Here is a 25,481-nt window from a genome sequence, read left to right on the forward strand (position 1 = left end):
GGCTTCATAACCAATCATCTCAAAACACGCCTAATTGTTGTTGTAGACAGTTGTAACTCCCGACTGGTATGACGGGTTAATTTGTAGGACCACGTTAGAAAACGAGGGTACTCTTTCCTTTACATACACTGCCTGTGTCTACAAACTGTCGATACCATCTGCGAATGTTGCATGCATTCGGAGGATCAGTTTGGAATCACCCTGAAATGTCTTTGCACTGGAATCGCGGATTCCACTTCGCAAACTCGAGAACACAAAATGATTTCTGCTGCGGAGTAACCATTTTACAGTATCTGACGGTAACCAAATAAGGGAAGACAACCGACAGCTAGCGGCAATGAATATAAACTAGAAAATGTATTTGGTCCGCGAATAACTGAGCCGTTGTTTAGCGATCGATAGTTTTGACAACATAATACTCTGTAATACGTATGTACTTTTTTAAACACCCTGTATTTTCTGGATCGTGTGCAGTCGACTCTAGGGTCGCTGTGATTACATGGCATATTAATGAGAAAATTATTTCGAGAATGTACACTGCAGGAAAAAACATTAGTATGCCCTTTTACAGGTGTCCAGTTCACTCAAGATTTATTGTTCAAAAGTGCATATGCGTTTCTGAGGTACCAGGTACCGACCCATCCTGAAACACCTTTATTAGTACCTGGTGTAACCTCCACTGGCAGCAGTTCAGTCACTCACGCTATCATCCAGTCGATCTTAGAGATGGTGAGTACTGTCCTGGGGTACTTTATTCCACACCTTCTCGGCCTGTCCACGTAGTTTTGTAATAGCTGTTGGTTGACGAGTCGCATAACACACTTCTTGTCCCGTGATATCCCACACGTGCTCGATTGTAAACGAGTCTTCGATTGGAGATCAGTCTGGAGATCAAACTGGCCAGTGCAGTTGCTTCACATCTTGCAGAGCACGCTGTGTTTCATGGGCAGTGTGTGGGCGAACTTTATCCTATTGGAAGAACATATCACCTTCCTGTTACAAGAATGGCAGAAGAATGTGTCAAACAACATTATACACATACTGTGCACTGGTTAGCGTCGTCTCCAGAAACACCAAAGTTGAACGAGAGTTTGCATGGGGGCTTAATTACATATTAATGCAAATACTTTTATGTTTTTTTTTGTCGCTGTTTGTCCGATTACGAAGTCTCGTAAACGGTTGTCCCTGACTAGTTTTAGTACGCAATCTGACTGCATAGAACAACAACAAAGAATGAAATGAAAATTTCCGTTAATACAAGCAATTAATTAAGTCCCCAGGAACTATAAAACCTACGAACCCAACAAAGCACAAGTATAACTGTTCTGTGTGTGGAAGTGTGATTCAACGTACGCATCTGGCACGGTTCTTCTTCAATAAGACAAGAAATTTTAAATATCATTTATACTGAAGTAATTAAAAAATAGAATTACTATGATTGCGCAAGAAAACCAGAATTACACTCTAATACAAGATCACAAGCCAGATGCTTTGTTGACTGAACCTGTAATGACGCATTATTCAAGACATTGAAATAATGAGAAAAAAACCGAGTTTTGTTACCTTCATATATATTGACGAAAAGCACTCTAATCATTACAACATCTCCATTAGAACAACATCTGCTATCTAGCCCATCAAATAATTGCATAAAACATGGAACAAGCACTCACTACTACGACATCTCGACAACTTTTCACTACCACATCTCAGCAAGCACTGCCTACTACGAGTCCTCGACAAGCACTCCCACCGCTACTTCTCAATAATCACTGCCAGTGGAGGCGGCGGAACAATACTCTCTAGCGCGATCTCTGGGTGGCTCAGGGTAGCCACCTTCCATATGCCCTTCCTCCACGGTCTAGAATTTGATGGTATTTTTGCCAGCATTGGTGGTGAAAATACCACCAAATTCGTCAAAAAAAAATACAGACAAAAATAAAAGATAATATTAATACGTAAATATCATATAACTAGATAAAGTTTTGGCTTTGCACTGACCTTTCAATAACCTAATATATAAAATAGAGTAAGCAATACAAATTCTTTCATACATGTGACTTTACATAATAGTTTACACAATACACAAAAAATCAGTTTAGTAGAAGCAGTTCCATTAGTGGCACCCAGCAATGTTGAACAGGTGCAGACACCAACAACTTACATTATTCAACAGAAGCAGTTCCATTAGTGGCAGGCACCCAGCAATGTTGAGTAGGTGCAGACACCAACAAGTGACATTTCAGTAGAAGCAGTTCCATCTGTGGCACCCAGCAATGTTGAACAGGTGCAGACAGCAACAAGTGACATTATCTCAGTAGAAGCAGTCCATCAGTGGCACCCAGTAATGTTGAACAGGTGCAGACACCAACAAGTGACATTATGTCAGTAAAAGCAGTTCCATTAGTGGCACCCAGCAATGTTGAACAGGTACAGACACCAACAAGTGACATCATTCAGCAGAAGCAGTTCCATCAGTGGCACCTAGCAATGTTGAGCAGGTGCAGGCAGCAACAAGTGACATTATTTCAGTAGAAGCAGTTCCATCTGTGGCACCCAGCAATGTTGAACAGGTACACACAGCAACAAGTCACATTTCTCAGCAGAAGCAGTTCCATTAGTGACACCCAGCATTGTTGAACAGGTGCAGACACCAACAAGTGACATCATTTCAATAGAAGCAGTTCCATCAGTGGCACCCAGTAATGTTGAGCAGGTGCAGACAGCAGTCCATAATATTCACTATCACTAATCACACTGTTCATCAGAGTTTATAAGCGGAAATTAAACATGTCCTAGTGGCACCAATCATGTAGAAAAAGTGCAAGTAACAGTCCATAATATTCACCATCACTAATCAGACAGTTCATCAGAGTTCATCAGCAGAAATTAAACATCTCCTAGTGGCACTCATTATGTTGAACAAGTGCAGGTAACAGTCCATAATATTCACTATCACTAATTAGACAGTTCATCAGAGTTCATTAGCAGAAATTAAACATTTCTAAGTGGCACCCACCAATGTTGAACAAGTGCAGGTAACAGTCCATAATATTCACTATCACTAATCAGACAGTTCATCAGCAGAAATTAAAAATTTCTAAGTGTCACACATCAATGTTGAACAGGTGCAGATGTGAACAACAGTTTGAATGCACACACAATCGCTTTTACAAAATTATTATCAATGCTCTTACTCTAAACATACAAATTATAATAAACACACAAATGATATCAGATAATTGTCATATTAACTAATACAATACACAAATAACAGTAAACCTATAATATTTATGGATGTCAGTGCAAGCCACAACAAACAAATAAAATAATATTTAGGAGATAGGTTGGTACCAATTATTTGGGATAGGAAAGGAAAACACACAAAACACACTCGCTCATCTTTCATCCACATTAAGTACTACTGTGCAATTGAATAGTGTTAACTGTGTAAATGTAATTCTGTCCAAAATTTTATGTTCAACTTGTGTATCAAGTAGTAGTGGCAGCAATGTATAACAGTCAATAATAGTTAGTCAACGTCATAGTCATCATGTCAAGACCAATGTTTGCCAAGCCAGATCAAAATGTACGGTTGCTGAACAACTGTCAGTGAGCCAAGATATGCAATTACTTCCTCTCTCCAAAAAAAAAAAAAAAAAAAAAAAAAAATGTATGTACTGCTTATTGATTTAACAAAGTGTGTGTAGACAATCTTCCTTCCACTTTATTGTTCTTGTCTGGTATCTTCATCCTCCTTGTTCCATATAGACCAACAAAAACAAAACAAAAATATGCTCCTCACTTGCTTTGCCTCTTATCCACCAAAACTCCAATAATCATCAGCATCACATAATCTCAATACTTCAATAATACCTCTTACGTCGATGCGTATAAACCTTCATCAATATCATTTACCTTACCTCTTGTCCACCAAAACTCCAATAATCATCAACTTCACATAATCTCAATAATACCTCTTCAATATGTCGATACATATAAACCTTATTACCAATATCATTTCACTTCCATAACAACTCTTTCCTCTAGTCAGTCTCCTCGAACAAGTACAGATAAAATCCTAATGCAAACCTCATCATCCCATACAATCCGAAGACACACTGTCAACACACAACCTCTGTGTAATCCATCTGACCCAAATCTTCTACTCATTATAAATTATAAGATACATTTTGGTTACCTTGTCCATCATTAAATAAAAGAAATGCATACATGACCTCTAACAGACTTTAGTTCGAATAACTCTCAGTAATTAAGTACGATTACGGAGTGTGAATGATCATAATATTTCACAGCGTGCACACCACTTCAAGAATCATGGCAGAAGCAAACATGTGGAGTATTTTTGTGTCAGGTGTCACTTACTATTTCAATTGCTCACGAAAAATGCAGTGTAATGACTGTCAATGGTCTAAACCTAGTGTTGGTATGTCATGTCGTTAGCTTCCTTCCTATTAGCATACATTTATACAGCTTTCATAAAACCTCCAGCTCATGTGACTTCTATGAAGTTTCTTGTACTAATGTAGTTCGTCGAATTCTAGCAGTTCATTTTCTTATCTTAAAAATATAAGGCACTGAGCGTAAGCAAAACATGCAACAGTGAGTAAACATACCAGTAGAGAACAGAATGTCAACAAGTTGATGCAGCACAATTCTTACAACGAGGCTCTGCCAAGCGAACAATCTATAATTAATACCATAATGTGACCTAAACTCTATGTTCATACACAGTATATCAGCATTTCTACATACCAAATTAAAGAGTAGCTGTGACGACAAAACAGAAATGTGTAAATATACAATCCATAAGCAAGGCAGCAAATATGTTATCTTACATAATAAACAGGTCATTATCATCATATCAGCATAAGCAAATAAATGTTCATATGTAATCTTAACAAGTAAACATGAAGGCGCAAGCAGATAAATGACAAAGTGTAACCTACATACATAACCACATTCAGCACAATTAATCAGGTGACAATTATAATTTAAATAAATAAGCGCAGCATGCACATAATAGAAAAATATGACATCAGTGAAAAAGCAGTGCAGCCAAGTGATGCATAATATACACAAGTTACAACCCTGTTCATTATTAATCATTGTCAAAATCAGTTAACGTACGCAAGCACGTCGCTTCACAAGTAATTTCATAGAACATGAAATTTAGCACAAAGTATGAATCACGTAATCGCGAGCAGCAAATTACGTCTAAAGTACGTACCAAAGTGGAAATATGTTACCTGAAAAATAAACTCAATTAATCGTTACCTTTTTAGCTTATTAGTTTCTTCTTGGAAATTACATTCTTCCTGAAATTTTCTCGATAGCAAGTCCTCTTAACGTCGGAGACACACAGAATTTACCTGAAGTTCTTAAATATTTTATAGAACCGTATCCTGAAAAATACTGAACGTTAATAACATAATTTATCAAGTCACTATAGCTTTATACTGAATTTAATCGGAGAAATTAGACTGTGTATTTGTTTACGGCTGTCAGTGAATTCGCACTGAGCGCTCGATCAGCTGTAGGCGCGTGACGTAGGAAGTAATTGTTTGCGGTCAACGACTGCCTTGTGCGGCGCACAGACTTGACTGTTGCTTTGAGTATGTGCCGCCGCCAAAACACAGCGCGGTATCCTTGTACTCTCTGCGTGTTTACACGTAGCCGTTAGTTTCTCACAAGTATGTCATTCCACAAAAATTTTTCAAAAGTATATCATTCCACAAAAATTTTAACGTTAGATATATGATGTATTCCCTTAGAGCGTCGAGATTTAAGAGTTTCTACTTCAACAGTGTTATCATGAATAATTTTGCGAATTCTATATGGACCGTTATAAAGTAGAAAAAATTTGCGACACAAGCCTTTTCCTTTGTGAGACAAACGATGAGACTTAATTAATACCTTTTGGCCAACTGAAAAAGTTTTTAAACGACCAGGACGTTTTGCTGATTTCTCTCTTCTAGCAGCCGCAGATGCAATATTTTGTAGAGCCAGGTTGACAACTTCAGAATGCCGCAGTTTCCGTGTAGGCGGGAAAGGAACGATTTCAGAAATGCGATTTGTCGGTGCTTTGTTTTTTAATATCAGTATAGGTGGTAAAGAAGTTGAGTCATTAGGGAGTTCATTCAGAATGTTTTGAAAAATATGAAGATACTCATCCCAAGTTCTGTGATTCTGATGACAATAAAGTCGACACAATTTATTGATTTCCTTCATCCATCTCTCTGAAGCGTTAGATTGAGGGTGAAAAAGTGAAATGAAAATTGGTTTAATCTTACGACGCCGTAGAGTACGAAGCCAAATTTTAGAACGAAACTGTGATTCATTATCTGATATAACCTTATCAACATGACCCACTTCTTTAAGAAAATGTTAGATGAAAGCATTAGATACTGAACGAGCTGCTGCTTTGCGTAAAGGTGTAAAACACACATATTTTGATGTCTATTCCACTGCTACCAAAATGTACGCAAAACCATTAGTAGAACGAACCACTGGACCGAACAAATCGACTGCAGCCATGTCCTTTAATTTCGCTGGAATGATAGGAAATAACGGTGCTCTGTGAGAAATAGTTGGCGGCTTAGCCTTTTGACATAATTTGCATTTGGCAAGAACAGATCGAATACGTTTTTCCATATTACTGAAGTAGCGATTTTCTTGTAATTTATGAAAGCATTTTCTGGGACCAAAGTGTGCATAACTGAAATGTGTGTACCAAATTAATTTATTGACCCACTCATCAGGAATACAAACTAACCAAACAGAGTTGTCGACCGATTTTCGTTTAAAAAGAACTTTCCAGATAGTTCGCAAAAATGAGGTGTGGCCAAATCGTCCAATCTAACAAAGCGTCTAAGAAAATTACAGACACCAAGGAAACTACGAACATCACGTTTTGTGGTAGGAACAGCATAATTACGAATAGCATCTAGTTTCTCTGGATCAGGAAGAATACCTTCTGTAGAAATAATGTGACCGAGAAATTTCACCTGAGAACGACCAAATTCAGATTTTTCCAAGTTCACCGTAATGCCAACTCTTGCAAAAATACGTAATAATGAATCCAAAATTTTGTTGTGCTCACTCCAATAACGTTTCGCAATAAGAATATCATCAACATATGAAGTAATATTGTCACGAAGATAAACAGGTAAGATTTCGTTTAAACTACGAATGAATGCTGCTGAAGGTACAGTAAGTCCACATGGTAATTTCCGAAATCACTTTTAGGTAAAATAGTCATATCCGGTTATTCTTTACCGATTCTCTAGATAGATTGATAGTCGAAGAATTGTTTTGACAGATGCAAAGAATAGTAAAAGAGTAGACAGAGGTGCAGAAAACTGAAAGGGAAATAGCACCACTACAGCTCGGGGCCCTATGCACGCTACGGCACATATTCACTTAGTGTAGTGAATCCCCTGAGGACCTTAATAGCCGCACATAATTTCCGGTTTGTGACTTAATGGCCAATTTGGTGGAAGTGCGTACGTAAATTGATCTAACCATGAACATGGATGTACGTCATTCTTAGAATTGCGAAAGATCTTAAATTTCCGAACAGTCAAGAAGTGTTTATAGTCAAAGTTTTCACCTCGTGGCGACAAAGACCTACCGCGACTGTTCCTGTCCCAATGTCGATTATTGTCAAGTTCACGCACCTGGCGCCCTCTTGTTGCATCCCGTAAATGAAACAAATTACTTTCTTCAAACCCCTCTGCTATCTGTGATTCTAAATTTCTTTTGCTGTCTTTTCCTACGATTTCGCCTTCAATTTGTTTGACTTGCTTTTTTAATGCCTCAAATTCCCTTTTCACGCATTCATTAAATGTTCCCTGATTTTCAACATGCTTATTTATGTTCTGGTACTCTTCGGTTTCTGCAAACGCTAATGGAGCTGTATCATCCAAATCTCTGTCCCCATGTAAAATAAGATTTGTCAATTTATCTGAAATTTCCTCAACTCTTTCCGATGAGTCACCTATTTTTTCTTTCTGTTTATCTACGTCTGCCGTAAGTGTCGCGACTCGGGTTTCGGTATTGTCACATTTAGTAGTTAACTGTTCATACTGTTGCGTTAAGTTATTTGTCCTGTCATTTGGTACTGATTCCTCGATTCTTTCAAATATTTCTTCCTTATCGTGTGCACGTTGTAAATTTAACTCTGAAAATTTCTGTACTATCATGCGATCTTTTTCTTCCTGTTCTCTGTCCTGTTCCTCTTGTCTAATTTCTGTTGAAATTAAACTATTATTGTGAGCATTCAAAATCGGTTGTACTTCTTCTCTAATTTCTTTCTTTGATTCCTCATTCATGTTTTTGAAACATGTCCCTATTCGTGAACTTAACCGTGTTGCCATTGCTTCCATCTCTGTTTTTAATGCAGATTCCAACTGTGATCCCATTGCTTTTAATTCAGATCTCAAATTTAATATTACACCCATCAACTGCTCCATATTAAATGGTTCAAAATTCTTTTCCCCCCTAACATTTCTCGCAAAACTAACTTCCTTCTGCATAGCCATAAAGCTATCCGTGTTCAATACTATTCCAGAATCTTCTATCGTTAATATCGTATTCTGTGAATTTTCTGATTGGGAAAAATTTTGAAATGGTTCCGGACTATTTTCCCGACTTATTACATTGTTTTCCATTTCATTATTCAACATACTGTTCTCCTGTGTTGGCGAGTTCGCCATGTCAACAATTTCGTCATTCTGACTATCCATCATTTTTGCCTTTTTCATCGATCGCGTAATCATTTACAAAACATACAAAACTCGTCACTGTACGAAAATTACACACAATGACTCTTTATCTCCAACAATACCATTTACACGAAATGTTTCCTTCAAACACGATTAACGAACAATTGAAATAATTGCACTAAATTGTCAAACCTGTAGACAAGACAACAAAAATTAAATTTTGAAAAATACCATTAGAAGAATGCCAATTACCAAATCTACACATGCAATATAGACTACAATTACTAAACTACAAATTACTACAACAATACTACTGTCTACTATTTTTACAATCAGAAGATTCCAAGGGACGATCCTGGCAGGGTCGCCACGTGCATGGGGGCTTAATTATATATTAATGCAAATACTTTTATGTTTTTTTTGTCGCTGTTTGTCCGATTACGAAGTTTCGTAAACGGTTGGCCCTGACTAGTTTTAGTACGCAATCTGACTGCATAGAACAACAACAAAGAATGAAATGAAAATTTCCGTTAATACAAGCAATTAATTAAGTCCCCAGCAACTATAAAACCTACGAACCCAACAAAGCTAAATATCATTTATACTGAAGTAATTAAAAAATAGAAATACTATAATTGCGCAAGAAAACCAGAATTACACTCTAATACAAGAACACAAGCCAGATGCTTTGTTGACTGAACCCGTAATGACGCATTATTCAAGACATTGAAATAATGGGAAAAAAAAACCGAGTTTTGTTACCTTCATATATATTGACGAAAAGCACTCTAATCATTACAACATCTCCATTAGAACAACATCTGCTATCTAGCCCATCAAATAACTGCATAAAACATGGAACAAGCACTCACTACTACGACATCTCGACAAGAACTTTTCACTACCACATCTCAGCAAGCACTGCCTACTACGAGTCCTCGACAAGCACTCCCACCGCTACTTCTCAATAATCACTGCCAGTGGAGGCGGCGGAACAATACTCTCTAGCGCGATATCTGGCTCTGTGGCTCAATGTAGCCACCTTTCAAGTTGTAGCTGGTTGCACGCCGGACCATAGGTCCTGGGGTTGGGCCAGTGTGTGTTGAACAAAGGCACTCCGCTAGACAGTGCTCACCAGGTCTACGCCGTTCGCGCAAACGATCGTTAGTTGCATGCAGGCATAATTTGCTTTCATCGCTGAAGACCACGGTGCGCCATTCCATCTTCCAAGTTGTCCTCTGACAGCACCAGTGCAGCCTTGCACGTCGATGCTGTGGCGTGTGTGGTAGACTGGCTAGAAGTGCACGTCCACGTAGTCCCACTGCTAATAACCGATTAACAACAGCTCGTGTTGAAACACGTGGGCTCACTTGCCCTGTTATCTGTGCTGTGGAAGGTGTCCTTACGTTACAACAACCCTGGCGGGCGTCTGCGCTGCGTGGGCGTCTTCTAGAACCTCGTCTGTGTGCATGAGAATGTTCACGTTATCACTGATACGAGCATCGTTGCGCAAATGACACGGCACGTCCAACGTGTGTGTCAATTCTCCAAAAGGAGTATCCAGCCACTCGGAAGGCCACAGTATAACCCCTTTCCAGCTCGCTCAGCTGGCTGTAGGAAGTGGGAGAGCGTCTGTGTGGCATGGTTGCCTGCTTGCTTGAAACGTTTGCACCAGAATGAGCCTTCTGACAGTGGACATTCCCTATTAAAGGATAGACACAGATGGTGCTCCGGCAGTTATGCCACTATGCTATCTCTTGGTGGACGGCCGGCCGTTGTGGCCAAGCGGTTCTACGCGCTTCAGTCCGGAATAGCGCTGCTGCTACGGTGGCAGGTTCGAATCCTGCCTCGGGCATGGATCTGTGTGATGTCCTTAGGTTAGTTAGGTTTAAGTGGTTCTAGGTCTAGGGGACTGATGACCTCAGATGTTAAGTCCCATAGTGCTTGGAGCCATTTGAACCATCCTGGCGGACAGCGTTGAAACCATTATCAGTACATCTACTTCCAGAATGAGTTTTTCACTCTGCAGCGGAGTGTGTGCTGATATGAAACTTCCTGGCAGATTAAAACGATGTGGCAGACCGAGACTCGAACTCGGGACCTTTACCTTTCGCGGGCAAGTTCTCTACCATCTGAGCTACCCAAGCACTACTCACACTCCATCCTCACAGCTTGCACCTCGCCTCCTACCTTCCAAACTTTACAGAAGCTCTCCTGCGAACCTTGCAGGACTAGCACTCCTGAAAGAAAGGATATTGCGGAGACATGGCTTAGCCACAGCCTGGAGGATGTTTCCAGAATGAGACTTTCACTCTGCAGCGGAGTGTGCGCTGATATGAAACTTCCTGGCAGAGTAAAACTGTGTGCCGGACCGAGACTCGAACTAGGGACCTTTGCCTTTCGCGGGCAAGTGCTCTATCATCTGAGCTACCCGAGCACGACTCACGACTCAGGCAAAGGTCCCGAGTACGAGTCTCGGCCCGGCACACAGTTTTAATCTACCAGGAAGTTTCAGTACATGAACTGTCCCCCATGTGGCGGGTCAAAATCGACGTTGGCTATTCAGATGTACTAGTTTTTTTTTCAGCACTATATGTTTTAGCCAGCTTAGACACACAGTCTCCCTCTCCCTCTCCCTCTCCCTCTCCCTCTCCCTCTCCCTCTCCCTCTCCCTCTCCCTCTCCCTCTCCCTCTCCCTCTCCCTCTCCCTCTCCCTCTCCCTCTCCCTCTCCCTCTCCCTCTCCCTCTCCCTCTCCCTCTCCCTCCCTCTCTCTCTCTCCCTCTCTCTCTCTCTCTCTCTCTCCCCCTCTCCCTCTCCCTCTCCCTCTCCCACTCTTCCCTCTTACCCTCTTTCTCCAGACCCCCCCCCCCCCACACACAAAATACTTAGGTGCACTTGGCTGGTGACGACGAGCTTGCAGTGACTCGAAAACTACTTGCTGGTACAACAACTCTTATGAAATTCAAAAATCGACTGGTTGCATGTCTTACCTACACATAGCGCCGAACTTCGGAAGAGACAGCTCGTATAGTCTCGAGTGAATGTTTCGCGCTGACAGTTGTGTGTACATTGGTTTGAAACTTCCTGGAAGATTAAAACTGTGTGAAGGATATCGACTCAAACTCGAAACCTTGCACTTCAAGGTTCGAGGCCCCAGTGTGGGGAAGACTGTCAGTTTACAATGAAATGTTAATTTGTTTATTCTGTAATGGCACACAAGTGCCACGGCGAGGTCGCTAACGGCAGCACGTGGCTCCGCCTGTGCGCAGGCCCCGTCGCTGTTGTTCGTGCCGCTCCTGGTGTCCGCGCTGTGTGCGCCGACCTGGGGGCGCTTCGTGGCCGCCGACGGCTCGCTGACGACCACCACCACGGAGGGCCCGCCACAGCCGTACAGCTTCGTCTACGTGGCCGGCCGCTACCCCGGACACATCGACCGCACTCACAACGAGGAGAGCGACGGCTCCGGCGTCGTCAGGGGTCAGTAACCATCATTTCTTCTTCTTTCTCGTGTGAATCCACAACACGTTACTACGACGGCTATCGCCGTGAAATGGAAACCACAGGAAAAGTAAATAATTGGTCAACTGCGGGTAGGACGCGCGCGCTGAGAGTTCTGTGCAAAGTTAATTTTATAGTTCATCGATCCTCGGAATCGAGAATCCCAATGGTTTTCGCCCGTTATCGGTATCGATACTGGCAAGATATTGAAACCGGGAATTGCAAGATTGTATCAAATTCTCTACAGTAGTTCCTCAGACTGGCCCGTACGTAAAAGAGAAGCGAGCAGGGGAGTTAAATTTACATATGTAGAGAGAGATGATTTAATAAAACATTTTCATTTACTTACTACAACATGACTGTAATATACACTCATGCTCATAAATTAAGGATAACTGCAGAATGTGGTGCCACACAACGTGGCACTACCCAAAACTGGCGCCAATAGCATGGGCACATAGGGAACACACACGACACAGATCTGTAAGTCCACGGTATTGGTGATAAGTTGAGAAAACCGTCCCGAAACACATGTGCTACAAAACGCCACTATTTCCTGCGCATGTACCCCGACATCAATATGGGATATGATCACCATGCACACGTACACAGGCCGCACAACAGGTTGGCATACTCTGGATCAGGTGGTCGAGCAGTTGCTAGGGTATAGCCTCCCACTCTTGCACCAGTGCCTGTCGGAGCTCCTGAAGTGTCCTAGGGGTTTGAAGACGTGCAGCGATTCGTCGACCGAGAGTATCCTAGACGTGGTAGATGGGATTTAGGTCTGGAGAACAGGCAGGCCACTCCATTCGCCTGATATCTTCTGTTTCAAGGTACTCCTCCACGATGGCAGCTCGGTGGAGCCGTGCGTTATCACCCATCAGGAGGAAGGTGAGACCCACTGCACCCCTGAAAAGGCGGACATACTGGTGCAAAATGACGATACACCTGAGCTGTTACAATTCCTCTGTCAAAGACATGCAGGGGTGTACGTGCACCAATCACAATCCCACCCCACACCATCAAACCACGACGTCCATTCAGGTCCCTTTCAAGGTCATTAAGGGGTCGGTGTCTGGTTCCTGGTTCACGCCAGATGAAAACCTAGCGAGAATCAGTGTTCAGACTATACCTGGACTCGTCCGTGAACATAACCTGGGACCACTGTTCCATTGACCATATACTGTGTTCTTGACACCACGCTTTACGGGTTCTCCTGTGACCAGGGGTCAGTGGAATGCACCTTGCAGGTCTCAGGGCGGATAAACCACGTCTGTTCAGTCATCTGCAGACTGTGTGCCTGGGGACAACTGTTCCAGTGGCTTCGGTAAGTTCCCGAGCAACGCTACCTGCGGTACTCCGTGGCAGTCTGCGGGCACTGATGGTGAGATATCGGTCTTCTTGTGGTGTTGTACACTGTGGACGTCCCGTACTGTAGCGCCTGGACACGTTTCCTGTCTGCTGGAGTCGTTGCCATAATCTTGAGATCACACTTTGTGGCACACGGAGGGCCCGTGCTACGACCTGCTGTGTTTGACCAACCTCCTGTCACCCTAGTATTCTACCTCTCATAACGTCGTCAATATGTGTTCTTTGAACCATTTCCAACACACAGTCATCATTAGCACGTCTAAAAACGTCTGCACACTTATTCGCTGCACCGTACTTTGACATGCAGCAACACAGCTCTGCGAATGTGGACTGCTGCCAGCGCCACCGTGCGACGACGGCAGGTCAAATGCACCGCATGGTCATACCCTGAGGTGGTTTAAACTCGCGAACTCCCCACCAGAACATTGTTTCACCGTGTACCGGCATTAGCCTTAATTTATGAGCATGAGTGTATATATTATGTTTCGATGCAGCAATGTTCGGCGATTATGTTTCTGACGGATGATGAAAGACATGTATGTTCAAATAGCAAACATACTTTTAATGTAATACAATTACAATTTAACAAGTTTAAGATATTTTGCTTTACTTGTACTGTGAAACTTTGCTTCTTGCCAAATTTCATGATTCTAGTTCAAAGGGAAGCACCCTGCAGGATTTGATGTGTGAGTTTTCGATTATCGAAATATCTGACGTAAATGACTGTATCTTTTAACTGAACTGACTTAGAGACTTGAAATTTTTCAACCGCCAAGGGACTTCTGACTTTAATATGTGGCATAAATTTGAGCTTGTTACGTTTACCCGTTTCTGGGAAAAAGGGTTCTTTACAGTCCAACAGACCGACAGACAGACAACAAAACGATTCTGTAAGTGTTCTGTTTTTACAGATTGAGGCACGTAACCCTAAAAATGTTTCATTTGCAACATTTAGCTACACCTTCCACCTACTTTTATACATAGTCGCTACTCAGACGTAGAAGGGAACATTTTCAAGTGTAGATAAACGTTCTTGATGATACTTGGCGGGTGTATAGAGGGGGCAAAATAACACTATATGTATTTTTTGTGCGTGTCCAGTATTGTTTTTAAAAGGTAAAACACACCATTTTGGAATGTTAGGTTCGGAGGGAATACCTTCAGAACGGCGATATATAAAAATGTATTTGGTATAAAGGTCGATATGTAATAGTTCATGAAAACTGTATAATCAACTTTTATAATAATTTGAAATTTTGCGCTATACCACACCAATTTATTTTGCAAAACGGAAACTTCTTTTACAACAAAAGTTAAAGAAACTTTTGAGCCACATACGTCCACGTGTAATAAAGCTGGGGTGTAGAATAGCATTTTTGGAGAATAAGCTGTACACAGTGCACTGTCAGAGAATTTTCAACATATCTCTTTAAAATATCTAAACATGTGTTAGTGTTTTAATTTTTTATTTGTTTTATATTTAACTGTCATTTTTACATTCGTGTTCTTTTTTGGTTCTTTAGTTTACCGTTTCACAAACGTGTATTTCGTTAATTAAAAATAATAAGTAACTAATCATTATGTTGCAAAATCATTACAATAATGGTAATATATAAATAAATGCTTTTTTTGCAAATATAAGTAAAATCAATAATTTGAATGGTAATGAATGTTCACATATTTTAATTAGGTGTGCTGAAAATACTCCGACAGCACGTTGTGTACAGCTTATTTACCAGAAGTGGTAGTCCAGAAACGAGCTTTATTACACGTGAACAAATGTGGCTGAAAAGATACTTTATGTTGTAGCAAAAGTTTTCATTTTTCGAAATAAATTGATGGTGGTGGTACATTGCAAAATTTCAAATTATTAAAAAATTGATTATATAGTTTTCAACAACGTTAATTGCGTACACATGTGTGAAAGACATTTTTATATGTTGCCGTTTCGAAGATATTCGTCTAAACATAATGTTCCAAATTACCTTTCAGGATGTATTGTACCCCCTAAAAATGAAACTAACACAAACAAAAAACACGTATTGCATTCTTTTGACCCCTCTACACATCGCCAAATTTCATCAAGATCGTTTATTTACACTTGGGAATCTTTCCTTCTTAGAGATTTATCGCAGCGTGGTACCAAATTTTAACACCCTCGTCATAGAAGCAGCTGCCCGCCAGTTCTCCATGCTGATCTGCAGCTCGTTGTCTGAGCCAAAGTGCTGTCCTCGTAGATAGCGGTTCATGTGAGCAAGAAGTTGAAAATCAAGGGATCCAGGTCCGTGCGGTATGGTGGATGATCGAACACTCCTGTTAAAATACTGCACGAACGTCATTGTCGCAGCTGCAGCGTGCCGTCGATCATTGTCATGAAGAAGTGCCTGGTGACAATATTCCTCTTCGCTTGTTCTGAATTGCCCTTCGTAGTCAGTTTTCTCGAATCGCCTGATCCACTCGTTGAACAAGATCATCGGTTGACACTCGCTTCCTTCTCTGACCGCCTGCGTCGTGGACGGCATGTCCTGCTTCAAAGCTGCACTCCACTGTCACACGTGACAGTTACGTTATGTGGACTGCATGAAATCGGGCGGAAACCGTCAGGATGCAGAGATTGAACGACAGCACGCACTTCACACTTCGCAGGAGACACTATTGTTCTAGACATCTTTACGTTCTCACTGTGCGCTCAGAACAGAAAAGCGTTACGTGACGCAATCGACTGGCGTACTAAACCCACTCTGCAACGCATCTGCGCAAAGCGTCATTGCGTTTTCACTGTGGTTTTAGTTTAGCGACCGACTGGACCTTGGAGAGAAAAAAAAAGATTAGCTCTCATATAATCAGCACACCACATAAACAGGTAGCTCCACGCTAATGCCATGTAACACCGCTTCGAGTCTTGATTAAGGTCTCAGCTCGGCGAGGAACAGAGTCCACGAGTTTCTTCATGCATGCCATATCAGCAGAAGCCACTCACTGATGCTTAGATCCGACAAAGCCAGCAAATTCCGGGGATGATGACTGTTACTTTTCACCAGTTGTTCCAAATAGTCCCAGGCATTTTCTGTGGACATTAAGAGCTGTTGATATACGAGGGCCAGTCGAGGGCGGTAGGATGCCTAAGTATTCATAAAATCGAACCTGTGTCGACGGATTTTGTCATCTCGGAAGACCGGAGTGTCTGCACAACACTCGTTATAAAGATCCGGAAGGAAAGAAAACATTTGGTCACGAAGAATGTCGAAACAAACGTTCTAGATCGTGTTAACGATAATCGAAGTGAGTAGACCCAAGTCACGATAGGAAAATCACGCTCACAAAATCATAAAGTCCTGAACTACACCCGCCACCACTGCGGGTTAAACGCCTCACTGGGCTGGCGGTGCCCTCGTTGCCTTGCATCGTTTGAAAAGAAGCAAAATCACGACTTGTCGGACAATATTACACGCTTCCAGCCAGCTGCTGTCCGCTTTCTACTGACGATGTATAGTTACAAGGGGCGTTCCATACTGATTTAAAGTTTATTTTTTCCCATCATTCATAGTGCATCATTTGATTCATCTCTAACAGTAGATGGGAGGACGATCATTGGAAGTGTAATCCCTGAACAGTATTGCGCAATTTCCCAACTGCTGTCACTATGTGAGCATGGAGTGTGATGATCAAGAACAGTGGTGAACAATGTAGAAAGGTGTAAACACTGTGGGCATTCACAAACGATTGGTGGCAGTGTGTGGAAGTATGATTCGTCACGAAAAGTGCTTTTGCAACACGACAGCGCTCGTCGCCATACAAATCGGAAAGCCTATCTTACCTCGCTGAAACTGGGTTCCAGGTAGTGCCACACCCATCGTTTTCTCCCGGCTTGGCTCCTTCTCAATTACCACCTATTCAGGGCTATGAATAAACCTCTGCACGGAGAGGTCGTTTTGCAGACTTCAAGGAACTGCGAGTATATGTCCTGCGATGAGTGCGACAGGCTCCAGAAAAGTGGTTCGAGGAGGACGTACGGAAGTTAATGGGGCAAAGTCAGAAGAAAACACTGGGTGTGGCTTTACCTGCAATACCAATTCAGAGATGGTAGTCGAGGTTTTGCGACACGTGTAGGTACGAGCGTTGTCGTGTTGCAAGACCACTTTTCATGGCTTGCGCCCTCTCCATACACACCCACTAATCGCCTGTGAAGACCCGCAGCGTTTACACCGTCCTTTCATAGAAACAAAATCGTCCAGCGCTGTCCTTGATGATTAAAATCCATGTTGTCCTCTCACATAATCACAGCTGTTGGGAAATTGGACTTTACTGTCCTGGATTACACTTCTAGTGATTGTCCTGTCACCTACGGTTAAACCGAAGTACTACATACTTCCAGCATAATGATGAGCCAAACGGCGCACCATGAGTAATGGGAAAATAAAGCGTAAATCAATATGGAACGCTCCTCGTATATGCACCGCCGTGGACAGTGGCTTTTTTTTGTCATCAGTCTTCTGACTGCTTTGATGTGGCCAGGTATAACTTTCTCTCCATCTTTTCTTAATCTCAGACAAACACGGACGTCAAAACTCTTCAATCATTAAACTCGAATCTCTGTTTTACCCTACAGTTTTTCTCCTCTACAGCTCCCTCTAATACCATGGAAGCTATTCCCTGAAGTCTTTACACATGTCCTGTCATACAATTCCTACGTCTAATCAGTGTTTTCCACATACTCCTGCCCTCGCCGAATCTACGGAGACCCTTCTCATCTATTACCTTAAAGGTCCACCTAATTTGCAGCTTCTTGACACGACACACACAACTCCAACGCTTCCATAAACTTCTTTCCCGGTTTTCTCACAGTCCGTGACTCACTTCCATAGAATGCTGTGCTTCATATGTACATTTTCGCACACTTCTTCCTCAAATTAAGTCATATACTTTAGAGAAGTAAACTTTTCTCAGCAAGGAACTCCATCTTCGCCTGTGCTAGTCTGTTGCTTACATCCTCCTCGTTTCGTCCGCCGTATCTAGCAGAATTATTCCACTTATAGCAGAATTGCTCTTGCAGCAGAATTATTTCACTTCGTATATTTTGCGGTCATCAGTTTTGATCATATGCTTCTTTAACTTTGTCTTTATTCGGTTTACACTCGATCGATATTCTGTGCTCAATAAACTGTTCATTTCATTCAGGAGATCCTGAAATAATTTTTCACTTTTTCTGAGGATAACAATTCCGTCAGCGAAACTTACCATTGACATATTTTCTCCCTGATGTTTTAATCGCACTCATGAATGTTTTTTATTTCCGTCATCACTTCTTCGATGTTCATGTGTAACAGCAGGGGAGAATATATTCCTGTCTTACACCGGTTTTTCTTTTCTTTTTTAACTGAGCGCTTCCTCCTTCGTCTTCCATTCTTATTGTTCCGTCATGGTTCTTGTATATATATATATAGCACATTACTCACCATTCCCTATAGTTTTCTCATTATTTCAAACGTCTTGCGCCAAGCTACGTCATCAAGCGCTTTTCATAGAGCAATTAATCAATCCTATAAAAGTATCTTGATTTTCGTTAAGTGTTGCTTTCATTATTAAGCACAGTGATATAAGTTCCTTAAAGACAAACTGATCGTCATGTAACAAACTTTCAATTTTCTTTTACATTCTCCTGTATATTGTGTGCAGTTTATGTATGAGCTATTAAGATAATTCTCGAATTTATCTACACTGGCTGTCTTCGGGATTGTGTGGTTGATAGTCTCCTGAAAGTCCGATAGTCTCCAATCTCATGTATTGACTTGAATGATATACAGGATGTCCCATCTATCTTGACCACCCTAAATAACTGTTTGTCCAGATGCAAATTACAAATTGTTTCAAACAAATGTTCTTTAGCCGTCAGGGGACATCAATGAGCATGACTGCCTTCGTTATAGCTTTGTTTTTTACAAAGATATGTTCTGCGATATGACTTTTTTAAATGGCACCCTGTATTTTTTATTCAGTAGTTCATTTCCTCTCCTAAAGACCTATTCAAAAATGTACCACAGTGTACCATTCAGTGAAACACAGCGTTGTTAATTACATAACACAACATTGAGTTGACGCTCCCAGTGCTTAGTGCTGGTACTCGGGGTAATGGAATACATCCACCTGCTGACATTGACAGAGGACAAATGTAAACATAAGTAGAATGAACACCCGTCATTCCGCCAACCATCGTCAGTTGAAGAGTTGTGTGAGTAGAATGTACACCAACGAAGAGAAGGCAGAAATGATACTCATCAATGGGGAATGTCAGTTAGTAGAACAGTAATTACAGTACTGTTTTCTTATGTACAGGTACATTTAGTATGGTAGTTTAGTCCTTTTAAATACTGTTGTGTAGGGAAGACATACAGTAACGGCTGTCCTTCCTACAAACTGCATCGACATAACGTTCCTTTTATTGTTTTTGTTGAAGGTAGGCGAGATGCTACGCAGGCAGCGCAATTGCACAGAGAGCGATATCCTGACAAGGACCCACCTTCCCGACGAATGTTTTCTCGTCTTGTTGCGACGCTTCAGGAAACGGGAAGTTTCAACCCACGACAACGTAATCGTCATTAGCACTCGAGAAGACGAAGCTGCCGAAGTTACTGTTCTCGCTTCCGTTGCTGTAAATCTACATGTGAGCACACGACAGCTTGAACACGAGATTGGCATACCTAAAACCAGAGTACATCGTATTCTTACACGTCACCAGTTCCATCCTTACCGTGTACATCTACATCAAGAACTGCATGGGAATGATTTCCAGAACCGTGTACACTTCTGTCAGTGGGCACAGCTGCAAATCCTCGCCAACTTGAACTCCTTCTCCAGTGTTCTATTTACTGATGAATGTTCCTTCTCAAACAAAGGACAGGTAAATACAAGGAACATGCATTATTGGTCCAGCGACAACCCACGATTGGTTGGACAGGTGGAACATTAGCATCAATGGAGGGTTAACATCTGGTGTGGGATGCTTGGTACTACAATTATTGGCCCTTATTTCATCAATGGTAGTCTAAACGGCACAGCGTAATGACAACTTCCTCAGACGAATTCTCCCTCCTCTTCTGGATGAAGTACCGCTTAGAACCAGAATGCTTATGTGGAATCAACACGATGGATGTCCAGCACATAATGCCTAGCGCGCACGTCGCGTTCTGAACCGAAGGTATCCTGCCAGATGGATTGGTCGCGGAGGAACAGTTATTTGGCCTGATAGGTCTCCTGATATAAATCCTCTGGACATTTTTCTTTGGGGATGGATTAAAGACGTTGTCGATCGCGATATTCCAACAGCTCCTGAGGACATGCAAGAACATATCGTGCTTGCTTGCAATTCCCTTCAGCAGGCAACACTGAGCCAGTAAATAATTCTTTCATTCAACGAGTGCACCAGTGTATCGGTGTCCAGGGTCACCACTTTGAGCACCTTTGAATATTCTACTCCTGGGCAATGGTACAGGACAGTCAAAGTCAATTTTGTGTTATGTTTTCACATGGTTTTCATTTGTTTTCTGACAACTCCAGCAAGTTTGTGATCCCAGGCTTAAATTCAGTGTTGTGTTAGGTAATTAATAACGTTGTGTTTCAGTGAATGGTACACTATGCTACATTTTTAAATAGGTCTTTGGAGAGGAAATGAATTACCGGATAAAAAATACAGGGTGCCATTTAAAAAGTCATACCGCTGTTCATATCTTTGTAAAAAGCAAAGCTACAATGAACGCAGTCGTGCTGATTAATGTCCCCCTGACGGTTAAAGAACATTTGGTTGAAACATTTTGTAATTTGCATCTGGACATCCCGTATTTTTCCAATTTCCCCGAACGATGTTTCATATTTCAAAAGAATGTTGTCTCTCCTTCCTACCTTGCCACATCGCAAGCCACTCAAAGCTCTTTCAAATTCGATCTCTAATACTGTATCATCTATGTCTTCCACTTGGTCTTCTGTCACTTCAGAAAATAGTTCTAGCGCCCCTTAGAGGCCCTGAATGTACTATTTTCATCCATCCGCTATTTATTCTGCGTTTGACAGTGAAGTTCCCTTTGCGCTCTTAATGTTGATGTACTCGCTGTTAGTTTCTCTGAAGGTCATTGGGTGTGCTGAATCTGCCTTTCCAACGATTATTTTCTTTTTGGTTGCTATATATTTTCCTACAGCTCTTTCAATTTAACTTCCCTACTACTCCTATTGACATTATTTCTAAGTGAACTATATTCTTTTATTCTCGTCTGTTCCTGAAAATTTGTGCACATCTTCCTTTTGTCGATCAGTTGAGGTATCACCCTATATTTATTCAAAGCTACCTTCCTTGTACCTATGTTTTTTTTCTGCCCAACTTCTGAGTGCCCTTTTTAGGGATGCCCAATCCTCTCCAGCTAAACTGCCTACGCTAGTATTCATTAACGCCCTATCTTTAACATCCTAGAACTTCAGGCACCCATTATTATTCTGCAGTACTTCTGTATCTCACGTCTTTACAGTTTGATTCTCCCTGACTATTCACGTGATCTTCGGCCTAATATTCTTCGTTAGTAAATTGTGACTCCTGGATACGCCTTACACTCCAGTATCTGATTTCGAAATCTCTGCCCCATCACGAAATAATCCAGCCAATATCAACCCAATATTTCCAAGTCTTTTCAAAGTGTATCTCTTCCTTTTGACACTTTTGAACAGTACATTCGCTATTACTGGCTGAAATTTATTGCAGAGCTGGAAGAGTCCTTCTATTCTCTCATTCCTGCTAACAAGTTTGTATATTTCCATAATTCCATCTTCTGCTCCCCTCTGGCTGTTGGTAGAATTATGGTACTCCACAGGCATTCGGCTGTCGTTGATGGCGATTTTTTTTTTTCTAAATTTAAGTTGTGGTCGGAATCGACCCCTTGACCAGCGGTGTTTTGATTAGCAGTGTAAGACGTGTTGTACCTGACTCCAAATGTTCATTGCATGCAGTTTTCTTCGCGATGTTCGCTCGGAAACTGATTGAAGTGGGTCTGCATTCACTAATAGCTCAGCTCCCATTTGTTTTGAATCTGATTATATTGACAATTGTCTCCAGCCATTGTTGGTTAGGATCTTTTTACGACTACTGTTCTTATGCCATGCTACACGGTTGCGAGAATTACACCATTCCTTGTGAACACATTGGACATTCCGCACTGATACCGAAAAATTGGACAACATTCACAATGCAGTAATTTGCACATTCATTATTGATAGCTCCTTTCTGTCATTGTGTCGTGTCTTCAAGTCGACCCATGTTACTGCGTGATACTATGCAGCTAACTGGAACACACACACATACCACATTAAGAGACTTCCTTGCCATAACTTAAGCTGGGTTTACACTAGCAAGTCGCTTGCAGAAGTTATTGCTGCAAGTTATTGCGAGCCGCTTGCAGCTGTGTTTACACAGCAGCGCAAGAATTAAGGAAGATCCTTCCGCAAGTTCTTTGGCAAGAAACTTGCATCAACAACTTGCTGATACTGTTTACATATGCTTTCAGTACCATTACGAGTGTCAGCCTAAGTATAAAATGACAAGTAGGTGGGTGAGATATGCTGCAGCTCTTGTAATTGTAATGAAAAACGTGAAAAAGAAAAAGAGAAGTATTTGGGTTAGAGAGTGGGTAATGAGAAGATCGCAAAATGGTGCCTATAATAACCTTTTGCAAGAACTTAGTATGGAGAGCATGGATACTTTTGAAAACTTTTGTAGAATGTCCTCGAATAATCTGGAGTGTTTTTTGACGTTAATAGCGCTCGTCATATCAAAACGAGACACAAACTTCCGTACTGCTATTTCAGCAAAGCAACGTTTGCTAGTCACTCTACGATTTATAGCTACAGGCGAGCTACGAGTTAAATAGGCCGTTTCATTTATTTATGTGAAACATACAACCAAAAAAAGTTTGAATTTTGAAATCTTTTCTTTGTAGGAGACTCATACAAGTCCCAAGTCCCTAATGTACTTGTTTTATATTCCCGTCAGCACAATTTCTTTGATCGTACCCGATGTATGTAGAGCCATTTTTGACGTCTTGAAAAGGGAATATTATTTGAAGGTATGTGAAAACACACACAATGAAATTAATTTTTTATTAAAATAAACTGCGTTTTACAGAATATTCTTATGAAAATGTTTTTTTTTTTCTAATGCTCATAAAATGGAAAGTGACAAGCAAATTAAATAGAACATGTAATAATTACACATCGTCTTTTCTAGACTTCTAAAACAACAAGCGAGTGGATGCAAGTGGCAAAGGGGTTGTGTCTTCAAGTTATGCTACTTTCTCTGTATTTCTTTCACAGATGTGCCGAATATCGACGAGATTTCATTAAATCGCTCATCTTCTTCATTCTATCCTTAAAGTCCCAGTTACGCACGTTCCATATTTCGGGGTAGCTCTCCACGGCTTCAATAAAATGTTCTGTATCCTGCTTCATCCATTCCCATTTCTCCTCCATTTCTGAAATTTGTTTGCATATAATACGTAAGATGGTTGCATAAACTGTCGCAACATAAAGTAAAATGTTAAATATGAGTGTTATGCAGACGACATACTTACTATAACTTGCGCTTCCCACTTGCAGGAAATAGAAATAAATCCTAAAGGCTGCAAGTTACTTGCAGATACTTCTTGCGTGGTGTTCACACTGGAAGCGGAAAACGTGCAGCAAGCCACTTCCGCAATGAATTGCTGCAGTCGCAAGTCGACTTGGCAATATGTTTACACTCGCAACTCGCGCGGCAAGTTCCTCCACACAAGTAAATTGCTCAATAACTCGCTAGTGTAAACCGAGCATTACATCATCAGCGGAGGGCCAAATCACTGCCTTCTATACGAGTAGCTTTCCAAAGTGATCAATAGGCGCTTTTAAGGTGATGGCTAATATTTTGTTAGGTGAGTTTTCCAGTGTAGATCGTATTGTTTTGACTGTCGTTGAAAGCAGCCAATGGGTTTTGCAGGTTCGTTCGCCTACATCGACCCGCGGTACCAGGTGCGCACGGTTGAGTACACGGCGGACAAGCAGGGCTTCCACCCAATCGTGAGCCTGCCCGTGGCAGACACGCCGACAGTGGCGGCCGCCAAGCAGAAACACGCTGAGCAGTACGCGCGCATCGCCGCCGAGCACCAGCGCATCGCCGCCGAGCGGGAGGCACTGCTCCCGCAGCAGCCGCAGCACGATGGCGACTACAACGCCATCGCCGGTGCGCACCAGAATTACTGAACAGAGATAAAATTGTACCTGTCGCAGTGCAACCAACTGCTGAACCAAATATTTTTGCTTCTATTGACATAAGGGAAATAAAAACTCGTTTACAGTATAAGTATCATTATTGCTGCTAATTGTAATAATGCAGGCAAACTAAAGTATTTAATTACATTTACGAGAACATTAATTTTCTTGTACTGATGTAGCTGAGTTTACAATTCGCTATTAAAATATCAACATTTCCTACAGCTGTAGCTGACATAAATTGGTTTCCATGTAAATTATATTTGATTTTATCCTCATACAATGGATTTGCAAGTAAGACTATTAAACAACGATTGTGGGCTTGGAATACTCAACAGCAACGTTAAACAGTGGTTCAACATAAAATGTTTAATCGATTTCGTTGACTTAAAATATAGATTTGAAGCCTGACAGTAGTGCAAAATTTTGGAAGGAAATTTTGGGTAGGAAAACACCTGGTTCACAGACATTCCATTGAAAGACGTTATATTAAGACTGTTGTACACTGACATTCTACTTATACTATAATGATGTACTGAATTATTTTAAATTAAAGTTTACTAAACAGTTTCTTTGGCATTTATTTT

General features: G+C 41.3%; 1 protein-coding gene across 1 annotated transcript in view; it reads left to right on the forward strand.

The window, feature by feature from the left end:
• LOC126419241 (uncharacterized) overlaps nucleotides 1-25,464 on the forward strand; it is a 144,561-nt gene extending 119,097 nt beyond the window's left edge. Inside the window, exons 2-3 of the mRNA XM_050086386.1 lie at nucleotides 12,018-12,225; nucleotides 24,623-25,464. Of these exons, the coding sequence (XP_049942343.1) occupies nucleotides 12,018-12,225; nucleotides 24,623-24,885 (471 nt within the window). The 3' untranslated portion in view covers nucleotides 24,886-25,464. The remainder of the gene's footprint in view (nucleotides 1-12,017; nucleotides 12,226-24,622) is intronic.
• Nucleotides 25,465-25,481: the final 17 nt, after the last annotated feature.

The sequence above is a fragment of the Schistocerca serialis genome, chromosome 9 (genome assembly GCF_023864345.2).
Source record: "Schistocerca serialis cubense isolate TAMUIC-IGC-003099 chromosome 9, iqSchSeri2.2, whole genome shotgun sequence".
NCBI lineage: Eukaryota > Metazoa > Arthropoda > Insecta > Orthoptera > Acrididae > Schistocerca > Schistocerca serialis.